This window comes from Borostomias antarcticus, assembly GCF_949987555.1.
Source record: "Borostomias antarcticus genome assembly, chromosome: 5".
Classification (NCBI taxonomy): Eukaryota; Metazoa; Chordata; class Actinopteri; order Stomiiformes; family Stomiidae; genus Borostomias; species Borostomias antarcticus.
The window spans coordinates 14,162,614-14,174,748 of record NC_140238.1 but is presented as its reverse complement, the minus strand read 5'-3'; the positions used below and the strand labels follow the sequence as shown (position 1 = coordinate 14,174,748).

The window sequence follows — 12,135 nt, the reverse complement described above, 5'->3', positions numbered from 1 at the left end:
TTTTGTCACAAAGTCACAATATCATTTTTCTTAGCAGCAATATTTTCTATTCAACATATCTTTCAAGTTCACAAATTTCTCTCTGACTAAAATAAAACAAATTGTGCGGTGTGGGTATATAAATATGAATTAACATGATTCGGCAAACTTACATAAACACACATGCACAAATACTATCCACCAATTTGCAAGAGAAACTCACAGCTGGAAAGAAGCTGCAAGCTAGCTCCTGTAATGTAACACTTCCACTGTGTCATGTAAAAGAATGGACCACTGCTTCCCCCTTGTGGTGAAAAGACTTCATTGAAACCTTGAAGCACATTGCATAGTGATGGAACGTGACCTGATGCTGAGTCTGTAAAACATGATTTGTGAAACAAGACATCAAAGTCAGGGAGGGGGGTCTAAAATGTGCTGGTCATTACAAAAGCACAAAAACAAATATACTGTCTACTGCTTAAGTTCCACTGCATTTGATCTTGAGAGCAACCAACAAGAATCTGTAGGCCACCGTGCATTGTGCATAGCATACAGTATTGAAGTTGGACTTCATGGTGAGTTTTTGTGGTAGTATAAGGTTTACCCACAGAGAGAAACTGCTCCCTACTACTGTTCCCTACTACCATAGCCAATGAGCACAGACAGGGGGGGCTCAGACCAGTCACAGTGCTCTCCTGCCAGGGTAAAAAAAAAAAACACAGCTAGTCCAGACAGCCAAAGAGTACCAAAGTCCTCTCTGATGATTTTACACAGCACCAAAGGCCGCTTTCTCCCTCCAATTTACACACGACTCCGGCTCTGTGACCGGGTCGCACATAAATTAACACTAGTCTCTCTCCGAGCTCGTTAACAGGCCCGTCAGAACGCAAACGACACCCCCAGGAGGCTGTGGCCCAGGGGCCGGGGGAAGGTGAGGGGGAAACACTGAGGTCATTCTACTCAAGGCGGAGCCCTGGCCCCAGGCTTCTCCAGCCCAACCCAGAGCCTGGCTCTCTCTGGGGGGACAAGGGGACAGAGGACCCCCCCCCCCCCCCCCCCAGGTCTGGAGGAGAGAAGGCAGGCAGGACAGCTGTGTCCCAGGGGGCCAGTGAGTGCAATGCAGGGAGAGACAGGCAACGATGCCAGAGTACACACAAGACCTCACCATAAAACAGAGGATGGATGAGCTTATTTTACCACCAAGGGAAAGCTGGATCTCATTCTCCAGTCCCACGACAAATGTTCTTAGTTGAACAGACACAAAGCCCACGCCTGAAGCAACTTCTGATTAATTATTTGAAGCATTTACCAGATTCAAGATCTGTTCATCTTGAATCTGGTGAATGCTCCAAATAATGCATAAAGTAGTGCAAATAGGTCAAACATTTCCCTTAACAGTATGGTGATCATTTCCCTATTGATATAGGCTAACACAGACAACAAAGTGGCTCCAGAACAACTAGCCAATGAGTCTATCATGATGAGTAGGCTAGCCTAAAGAGCATTCGCCTTGTTGGAGAAAAGGTAATATTTACTCAAACATTATGTGGTGCAGAACCTATATCTGCTTTTTTCATAAGCCCCAAAGTTGAATTATCGTAAGCCCCCAAGCCCTAACTTTGACGACTATATCTACAAATAGATAGACATACGCGCGGCAGGTTCTGCTTAGTAAACGTTTGATTGATACCACCTCGAGACTCGCATACTGTACAATGAATGTGGAACGCGGAACCAATGCAGCGGGGATTTTTGCCGAAGGTTCAGTATAGCAGACAACATCCGGTATTCACAACTGAGCTGGCTCCTCTCTGTTTTCCACAAGCTTAACATTGTGGATATTATGACACAATGTTGTGGCATATTCCGGGCATATATTCCACAGTAGTTGAAACCATACAAATACACTTATTGTTTAAGGGATTTGGGTATTTTTTAGACTGACCTGCTGATCCACCGGCAATGATCTGATGTGACGCCTCCCGCAACAGACTTTGCTGCTTTTTCGATGTCATCTTTAATTTCGTAGGTAAATGTGTCAGCTGAAAAAACACATGCACATAATGAGTTCCTATAACTTCGCGGCAACCAGGAATCAATTTTAAATTGGTCAAAACATGATATCGAATTACGTAATCTGGTGTAGGAGTAGCCTACTTGAGACCCTGTGCGTAAAGGTTGTTCGCTATATCGTTACGGCAACTGGCCAAACGTGTTGGGCTATAACATTTGCCTACTAGTTGAACAAGTTTTACTTTTACCTGCAGGAGCTAACTCGGTCTGAAAGTCACGCTGTCTTGTCAATATATTTATCGGTATAGGCTATTCCAACCCTATCGGAATCCACAAGACCTTTAGCAGAATGTTATGATATTCCCCACGCGCTCGGAAGAGAGCAGCAGAAATATCATTCCGAGTTCATTCCGCTATAGAAGGCCTACGACTGAGTTTTCTCTGGTGACTTCTGTCTCTGAAATCTGGCTACACTGCACCACTCATTGGCATTGGAAAAATACATTAACATAGGCTATAATAAAACATTAAAAACAATAAAAGTATTCCATTCGATTTAGGATATCTGGAATAGGCAGTAGTCTAAGTTGTATTAGCCTACACTATTTGATGCATAAACTTAAAAACTCAAACATCAAAGTTTAAACAATGTTGGGATATTGTTAAACTATTTTAAATATAGTATATATTATTTGCGTCTTAGGTCTATCAGTTTTTTTTTCCTTCTAAATAACGACCTACCTGTCAGAATAGACAACCATGGACTCTTCCATCAGATTTTTTGTGTGTTTGCAACATTTAAATTGGGAAACCCAAGAATCATCTGTTCACCTTTCTCATGAATTCTAAATGAAATAATTTTTTTCATACATGCACATTGACGTTGGTGTCATTAAATAGTTTGTTTGGAGTAAATCTGAAAAATGAAGCAAAAGCTGTCATTTATATAAAGACCAGTACTGTAGATGTTTATCGTGTTCAGGAATTCTGGGGAGTACAGCCAAAACGAACAACAAGCTGCCATACAGTACACTACATACAGTACACCTAGAGGAGCAGAAAAATCAAATTTTTACCTGATGAGCAATTAATTTACACTGTCAGAGGAGTGACCCCAACAAAGAGGATTTTAGTTCATACAGGAATGACTTTGGAACATGAGTTTTTAAGAAATAATAAAATAAGGATTTATAGCTCAGACTTGGAAAGAAAATGTCATTACTACTTTGACCCGTCTGGATGAAGCGAGTCAAAGCAGCACTGAACCCCACCTACATCGACACACACACCGGACACATCCAAACACCATTCACAGAGGCCAGTGTGTGGAGGGTTTGTGGAAGTTCTGTATACTACAAAAAAGATCTAGGAAATGGTAAGTAAAAACAGCAATGGTGTACATGTGTTCTGTCTACTTCTGTGAGCAGTGGCAGTCAGACTTAGCGTCAAATCATAGACCTAGGCTATATGTGTGAAGATGTGAAAGCATCAAACTAAAAACGGTGAATCATACTGTTTATTTTTCTTCATCACACACATACACAGATCCCATAACATTTACACACACACAAGAATATGTTCCGCTAACTAACAAATCTGTTTCTCAAGTAGGCCTACTGTACTACTGGTGACAAATGCAGCCTGCTATTAAATTATTTCCGCTACTTCAGACAAACAGTCAAAACCATGTGACATTTGAGTTCAAAATGTAACATTCTTAACAAATATTCCTTTAAGCAAAAGCCCCAAATGCTGGAAATGAAATAAATAACTAATAAGGAAATGATCAAGACAGTGGTTTGATCCAAAGACGATTCAAGTCATTAAAGACATTTTGGTGGCTCTATTGTATGAGTCCACATTACAGTGGGACATCACCATCTAGATAGGAGTGCAGCACATCACAAAACATGGTCTCCATCTGCATGTTCCTGCCTGTTGGTTTGCCTGGGCAGGTGCTAGTGGAGGACAAACTTAAAAACATTTCAATGACTAGTTTGCATTCACAGGCACAATGTGAACCCCCTCTATCGTTATTCAGTCATTCAACAAAAGATTGACGTGAAAATACATCAAATCCACAAAAGTTGTGGTAACATGTACCAGTGATATTAAATGAGCCCTCACCGTTCATCAGGGACAAATGAGTAAAACCCCTGATGTCATGGAGGCCGCTATGATACCAGAGTTGTTGGGTTGAATCTACTGTACTGTAGGTACTTGTAGAGAGCTAAGTGGCTGTCGTACCAAAGCTTCTCTCATTGAAGGAATTCCTCAGTCATATTAACTCCTTATTAGGAACCAAAAGAGCACAAGGACAACAGCTTTCCTTATTTACAGCCATGGTGATAAAGCTGAAGCCTGGAACAGATGAAGGCTGAGGGGGAGGAGCTGCCAGCTACTAAGAATATCTCTCGCCAAGTGGAAGTTGCCGAAGGTCAAAAAAGACCATGGGCCAGACCTTGGACCTTTCTTCTGTTCCCATAAAACCAATTCATTTTTCAAGACTCAATATTTCACCTAAAAAGTCCTAAAACGTGAGCATACTTCTAGATAAAGCAGAGTTGCAACACTCTTTTGTTGTAGAAATAAATACAGTCTATTCATTAGACTACCACGAAGATTTTGACTTCTTACAAAACCACAAGTTACCTCATGGTTTATATAAAAGATCTAAAAAACAATACATACTGTATGTCCTGTGTGTGTGTGTATGTGTCTTCAATGTAAGTGAATACACCCCAGCCAGGGGAATGAGAGCAAAAGCTGATCCATGGTCAGTGAGACATGAGGGTTTGGAACAGGGCCCTCTCTATTTCACCGCTCCTGCGTTACCCTGTAGTTACCCAACAGTTCTGATGCCTGAACGTGGCTGATGTTTGTTTTGTTTTTTTTGGGGGGGAGTGGCGGGGGGTCACAGCAGCGTTGGGCCCTTGGTGGTGTAGTTCATGGAAGGGAAGTGTCTGCTGTCCACATCCCATAGCTTCTTGTCCCGGCGGGGGCCCGCGGGGGAGCAGGGGCCCTGGGGCTGGGGGGCTGCCGAGGAGAGGCTGGGCGTCCAGTAATTGATGTAGCTGGCCATCAGCAGAGTCAGATCCAAGATCTGGGGAGTGCAGAGAGGACAGGAGAGGAGGGAGAGGAGATCAGGTTCGAGAGAGTAAATACTTTTACCATGTGATATGATTGGATTTCATTGGAGCTGGAGGCCCACGCTTGCTCACTGGATGCCTATAACTGTGGGACTAAACCGTGGAAACGACACTGATCCACCTGTCATGGATACAGCTGACCTCATTAGCATGTCCTACGGTAGTAATGTGACTCTCTGAGAGTCTCCGCGTCAAACGCAGGGCTGGTCCGACTCTGTGCGTCAGCTCCAGGCAGCACATCGTCACCCCGCTTAACAACAGGTGAAGAGGACCCAGCCGGGTCTCTCCCTGCTCCCTGGCTGGTCCACACCGGTCAGGAGAGCTCCAATAACACCGGATCAACACCTTCCTCCAGTCCGACCCCGCCCGCCTTCACTCACTCCCTCCGGCGCACCAGATCGAATCTCGCCAAGCGATGACCCAAGTGATAGCCGGCGTTCGCCGCGGCCGGTAATTGATCCCGCCCGCCGGTCCGACCGAACGCTAGGCCAGACGTGCTGAGGAGGAGCCGGGCGGTCAGGGTTCTCACCTTAGGTTTGGCCAGAGCAAAGACCAGCTTCTCCACACTCTTTTTCCCTCCTCCTCCTCCTCCCGGCTCTCTGGGCTGGCTCACCACCACCATGAAGTCATCGCGGCAGCCGCCGAAGGTGATCACCGATTGGTAGGCGTAGGTGACCAGCAGGTGCTGCGACGGGGAATGGCGTCAGTTCAGTGGTTGAAATACCGTACAGTCGCGTTACGTGAGAATAGAGGACAGCTGTCTTTCCCTTCTCCCATCAGAACACGCCACAGAACTCGAACAAAGAACATTTCTGTTATAATAAATCTTTCAAGAGAAAAATTGGGCATCGAGTAAGCATGACAATGTTTCAAAGCTTTATTTTGATTTTTCTTATTTCGCCCCCGGTACAAGCACATGGGCGAGACGGGTTGCCAAACCAGAAATGACATGGAGGAATACGGGTTGGTGAAAATTACAGGGCTTAGGTCTAACATTGTTTATATCTTGCAGCTTTTGGATCTGTTTGGGCACCATAAGTCAAATCAGAGGCTGGCCATTTTTTTGCTTTCCTGTGGAGCTCTGGTGTTTGAAACGCCACGGCAGAAAATCATTCCAGACCAGTTAGATCAACAAGCCACCGTTTCTGTGGGCTGGCCAGGGCCAGTTGCCTGGGCCAGGCTTGTAAAGAAAATTCCCTAACCTTGACTTTGATTGCTAGTCGTGCCAGCAACAAAACAAACGTAGATGTTAACTTAACAACTGAATTCCAGGTGGATTCTCAAAACAGAAGGTTACCCTGGATCCGGGCTGTAAAGAGCTTGATTGTCTGACTTTGTCTCCAAATGTAACTGAACTGCCTGTCTTCATGTGAAAAGGTAATGACGGGCTAACAGTGAAAGACAACATTCAGCCCAGTTATCCAGAGCTGCCAAGTGCTTCGACCTTGGAACACTGAGGAGGACTATGCAAATGCAATACACCATCTAGTGGTAGTAAACAGTACTACCACACATGTGTTTCTCCGGTTGTTGAGCTTGAAAGGAAACCTTCTGCAATCAGTACCCATGGCGATGATGATGACATCACAAGGTACGTGAACAGAGACTTACCATAGTATAGTCCAGCACACTCAATCCATCCTCACTGACCGCCAGCCACACCTGGGTCTGCTCCACAGAGGAGGGGGGTACAGGCTGCGGAGACAGAGAAAGAGGAAGAGAGACAGACAGACAGAGAGAGAGAGAGAGAAAAAGGGAGAGAGAGAGACAGACAGACAGACAGACAGACAGACAGAGAGACAGACAGACAGACAGACAGACAGACAGACAGACAGACAGACAGACAGACAGACAGACAGAGAGAGACAGAGAGAGAGAGATACTTTATTGATCCCCGAGAGGAAATCGTTGTGTTCCTGCGCTAAGGACAACAAAAACGGAAAAGGCACAATCGGGGACTTTGTCAGCACTTACCTTAGCGCTGAAGAGCTTGGCGCCGAACAGAGGCCACTTTCGCGCCACAGTCAGGTATATCCTCACCCCCTCTGACGGGCTGCAGCCGCGCAGGACCGACCACTTAGCGGCCAGACGCTCAGCGTGGTCTCTGAAGAGCAAAATGATGGAAGTACGCAATGATTAGCGGTGTGTTCGTGTGTACAGGGGGCTCTCTCTCTCTCTCTCTCTCTCTCTCTCTCGTAAGCACAGTGTGGACGAGCACGACGGTCTCGTACCTAAGCTGCTCCATGTTGCAGTCCTGTTTGTAGCGTTTGGGGTAGAAGCGCTCCAGGGCCTGCAGCAGGATCTGCTGGGCTTTGGTCTGGGGGGACCCGCCGGCGGGGGGCGGAGAGGACGCGGAGGGCGGCCGCTCCAGGTCCCCGTGCTCCACCTGGGCCAGGAGGGCGGCCACCTCCAGGGCCAGCTCCTTGCCGACGGGGAAGTGGCCCTGCTGCACCTCGTCGTTCACCTGGTAGGCCAGCAGGAGGCGCTCCCGCTCCGTCTCCCCCTTGGCCTGCGCTCGGAAACACAGCCTGCGCGCGGCCAGCGGAACGCGTCGTACATCACACACAAGAATAAATACAAATAATACAAAAAGAAGAGAAGGCTAGCACGAAGGGGGACCAGGGAAAACCAGGAAGCGGCTACCTGCTCTTGTAGGTCAGGCGGACGATGCGCGTCCCCTCGTACTTCCCAGGGTGCAGCTCTTTCAGGGCCTGTTCCCACTTGGAGATGACGTCACAGATCTACGATGAGAGGAGAGAAGTAAATCAGAGGTCATCGACTTTCTCCACTTCCTGGAGCGCCGCTCTGTTGTCCATGACAGTACGTAAATCTGGCTGACCTCACGCCAAGTGACCTTTCTTAAAGATGACCCCCCCCCCCCCCCCCTGGCCCGACGTATGTCCCCATGTGCCAGTGTGCCGTACCCACCTTGGCGGAGGGCTGCAGGCAGTGCTCCAGGTCCTTCCCCGAGGGGTCGTCGGTGAAGAGGGCGAAGCCGGACAGGCGGGGCTTCCTCATCCCCACCCTCTGGTTCAGCGTGTGGAGGAACTCGTCCACTGTGGTGGAGCCGTCGAAGCCCACCACCTGGGACACGGGGCGGGGGAGAGACGAGGCCGTGAGCAGCGTATGCAGGGGCGCATTTTTAATTTGAGCTTCAGACATTAAATACGAGCACGCGTAGCGCGCAAGTCAATTTTTTTTGCACTATATAAAATAAAAAAGCATACATTCGAGCTACAGTGAGATCTGATTATCCTGATGGCTGATTCTTTAACCTCCAGAACTGATAATCATGCATTGGGCCCATGTGTGCACTTTCTGCATACAAATTGATAACAACTGATAGGGTTCAAAAAACCTAACTTACATAAACATTACATGTCTGGTTTGTTTACTAACTTTATGCATTTCAGTGGGTGAGTGATGGAGGCTTTGTAGCCGCGCAACCAAATTCAACCAGATACTACAGCCAGGCGTTAGCAAGAAACGACAAACCAATCCTATCAGCGATATTGGGCTAGGGAGGCAGGACTAGTTGAGTAGGAGATCTGTTAAGCATTTGTGTACCAAATTATTACTGGGGACAATTCAGTAGTCTCTGAATATTGATGGGGACATGTCCCCAGCGGCCCCCCTAAATTGTACGCCCATGAGTGTGTGCGTGTGTCTTTTGTTTGTTTGTGTGTGTGTATGTGTGTGTGCATGTGTGTGTGTGTGTGTGAGAGAGAGAGAGAGAGAGAGAGAGATAGAGTGTGTGTGTGTGTGTGTGTTACCTGGTAGGTGTTGTTCATGAAGTGGACAGGGATACTGAAGGGTAGAGAGTGGTGGTAGGGGTTCCTGTGTGTGTGTGTGTGTGTGTGTGTGTGTGTGTGTGTGTGTGCGTGTGTGTGTGTTACCTGGTAGGTGTTGTTCATGAAGTGGACAGGGATACTGAAGGGTAGAGAGTGGTGGTAGGGGTTCCTGTGTGTGTGTGTGTGTGTGTGTGTGTGTGTGTGTGTGAGTGTGTGTGTGTTACCTGGTAGGTGTTGTTCATGAAGTGGACAGGGATACTGAAGGGTAGAGAGTGGTGGTAGGGGTTCCTCAGCAGGATGGACAGGATCTCCATGCGTGACGGCTTGGCCTCCCTCTCGCCGTTCTGCAGCGTGCGCTCTACGGACCTCTGACAGTACACAGCGTACTTCCCCACCTCGGTCCTACACACACACACACACAGAAATACCGATTATGATTTTTAAAAAAATGTACATACATTTGAGCTACAGTGAGATCTGATCCTGATGGTTGGTTCTTCGACCTTCTGAACTTCTGATCATGCGTTTGGCCCACATGTGCACTTGCTGCATACAAATTGATGATAACTGATAGGATTCAAGAAACCTAACTTATCTGAACATAACATGTCTGGTTTGTTTACATTATGCATTTCAGTGAGCGAGTGAGCCTCATCAACGCTCAAATTTTGCTGCGTTTGCAATGGTAGGAAAGTCGTTGCCGTTAATACAGGATTGTCCCGTATTAAAAAATAAAATGCACTTTCAATACTGAATCAATACAAGATGTGATTTTCCCGTATTTATGTGCACAGAACTGTAGTGTTGACGGAGGCTGTGAGCTTTGTAGCCGCGCAACCAAATTCAACCAGATACTACAGCCAGGCTCTCACACGTTAGCAAGAAACGACAAACCAATCCTATCAGCGATATTGGGCTAGGGAGGCAGGACTAGTTGAGTAGGAGATCTGTTAAGCGTTTGTGTATCAAATTATTGCTGGGGACAATTCAGCAGTCTCTGAATATTGGTGGGGACATGTACCCAGCGTTGCCCCTAAAGTCAACACCCATGGTTTTAAACCTACTTTAAGAGTCCCTTTTAGGACCTGTTTTATTTTGGTTCCACCATTGTTAATTCCACTAAAAAGAGCGACTTTGGTTTTTGTTTGTTGGGGCATATAAACAGTCTGTGTCTGTGAAGAAGAGAGAGAGTCCGTACTCTCTCACGTTAAAGTGAAACCAGCACGTGTGGAATGTACCTGGGGTCTGTATGGAGCTGCAGGTACTGTCTCAGGTACCACAGGAAGTGCTGCTGGGGCAGGAAGAGGGCCACGCACACCGACAGCAGCTGCCAGCACTGTGGAACAGAGACACCATCTGGTAAGAGACCATACTGTTCAACGAAACGGCCGTGAGATCTGGAGAGGTTGTGAAGGGTAGTCCCAAATTTAAATGTATGTTTTTGGGTTCATGGGTATATGGTTTTTCTAATATATATATATATATATATATATATATATATACAGTAGGACCCCACCCATCCGAACATCAGAGATCCGAACCTCCCGGTCTACCGAACAGGCTGCTATCTGGTTACTGGTGGGATTTTCATTACAGTAGCCTACTGTAGGCCTACTTGCATTTCAATCTGTCATAATAAACACGTACTGTATCCTACTGTGAATAAAAACAGAACTGTATGTAGACCTACATTGCCTGTAGGCTGTAGCCTACTGTCACATTTAATTTCTTTGTCACTTTAATGTCGAGTGCAAAACGCAAACGAGTCTGCTGCGCGAGAGCTGCATTCCTTGGTAGCCAGAAAGCGCATCAGCAACCTGAAGCAGAGGAGTATCGAGTCATTTTTCGTTCCCAGTTAATGGACTTCAGGAACACAGACGTGTTGTAAGCATGTAGATTAGCCTACTAGGCCTACTGTATTTGTTAAATAATAGCTTACAGCCTAGGCCACGTTAGCCTACATCGGTTGTTTAGGCTGCAATAGCCTAGGACACGACAACTTGTCTGTCATTTCATTTATTTATTATCATTTGCTCTAATTGTTCTAATGTTGGGTTGTTTTTAGGTTATACCATTTTGTTCTGCGAATACAGTAGCCTATCGATGCAGCGTAGGCCTCATTTGACAATAAAGTACTGTATTTGATCAAAGCACGCACTCAAGAGGAAATTCGTTTATTTTATTCTAGGCCACTGTAGGCCTATTAGGCTAGGCTGTATGAGTTTAGTTGGCTATTTGATTGCAATTTTGATGCATTTTCACAAGTAATTAAGGGTATTTATCGGTCTATTATGAGTCTATATGGAACAAGTATACAACTTATTGAATTTGGTGCATTTTAACATATGTTTCAGTCATCCGGACATTTCAGAGATAAGAAAGAACTTCGGTCCCGTTGGGTTCGGATACGTGGGGTCCTACTGATATATATATATATATATATAAATATATATATATATATATATATATATATATATGATTTGACAGGTTGCATTCTGAAAATGGCAGTTTTAGAACTTTCTTGAAACAATTCTAAAAAACTCTTAAAACCGTCTCGGCTGTTGCACGTGAACCTGGCTCTGAATGGTGAATGATGAGCAGTCTCTCTCCAACCTGAGTGAGGGAGTAGTTGTGCGGTGTCCGCCGGTTGGTCTGCTTGATCAGCTGACAGTACATCTCGTTCTGAAGCTCGGGGTGCGTCAGACACACCTGCAAGGCATTCTGGGCCAGCGAGGTGTGGTAATCGATGGATGGAGACTCGACCAGCACATTGATAAACAGCTGACAAGACTGGGAAGGGGAAACAGACAAGGGAAGCCAGTATGTTACATTCATACCAACATTTGCTGACTGGCATTTTAGCAGGGATGAAAGTACCAATGTTCCACCAACAGGGGGAAGCAAATACACAGAAGTCACTCAACTCAAAATAAGACTGCCAAAAACTTTTGGCTGTCATTGACATTAGTGAATACAGCTGGAGCAGGAGGTTATGGGTTCCATGGCATGATTTTCATCTAAGCATATTCTCCAAAGACACGGATATTCAGTTATAACAAATCCTATCTTTTCCATTTTCCCTTTCAACCCGTATGTAGCGCGCTTCAGGGCTCAATGGTCAGAGAGAGAGGAGCTCCATTGTCCAAACGGCATGGAGAGACCCAGAGCTCTCTGAACCATGAATGGAGCAGGGGAGAGAGGGG

The 12,135-nt window shown here is 46.1% G+C and overlaps 2 protein-coding genes across 2 annotated transcripts in view; both read right to left on the bottom strand.

Moving 5' to 3' along the window:
- slc25a21 (solute carrier family 25 member 21) overlaps positions 1-2,368 on the bottom strand; it is a 92,778-nt gene extending 90,410 nt beyond the window's left edge. Inside the window, exons 1-2 of the mRNA XM_084438848.1 lie at positions 2,241-2,368; positions 1,925-2,021 (exon numbers count right to left, since the gene is read on the bottom strand). Of these exons, the coding sequence (XP_084294974.1) occupies positions 1,925-1,994 (70 nt within the window). The 5' untranslated portion in view covers positions 1,995-2,021; positions 2,241-2,368. The remainder of the gene's footprint in view (positions 1-1,924; positions 2,022-2,240) is intronic.
- Positions 2,369-3,545: 1,177 nt separating this feature from the next.
- plekhh1 (pleckstrin homology domain containing, family H (with MyTH4 domain) member 1) overlaps positions 3,546-12,135 on the bottom strand; it is a 31,738-nt gene continuing 23,148 nt past the window's right edge. Inside the window, exons 20-29 of the mRNA XM_084438532.1 lie at positions 11,546-11,722; positions 10,171-10,268; positions 9,157-9,334; positions 8,070-8,225; positions 7,785-7,882; positions 7,373-7,669; positions 7,116-7,245; positions 6,753-6,836; positions 5,671-5,826; positions 3,546-5,095 (exon numbers count right to left, since the gene is read on the bottom strand). Coding sequence (XP_084294658.1) covers positions 4,907-5,095; positions 5,671-5,826; positions 6,753-6,836; positions 7,116-7,245; positions 7,373-7,669; positions 7,785-7,882; positions 8,070-8,225; positions 9,157-9,334; positions 10,171-10,268; positions 11,546-11,722 — 1,563 coding nt within the window. The 3' untranslated portion in view covers positions 3,546-4,906. The remainder of the gene's footprint in view (positions 5,096-5,670; positions 5,827-6,752; positions 6,837-7,115; positions 7,246-7,372; positions 7,670-7,784; positions 7,883-8,069; positions 8,226-9,156; positions 9,335-10,170; positions 10,269-11,545; positions 11,723-12,135) is intronic.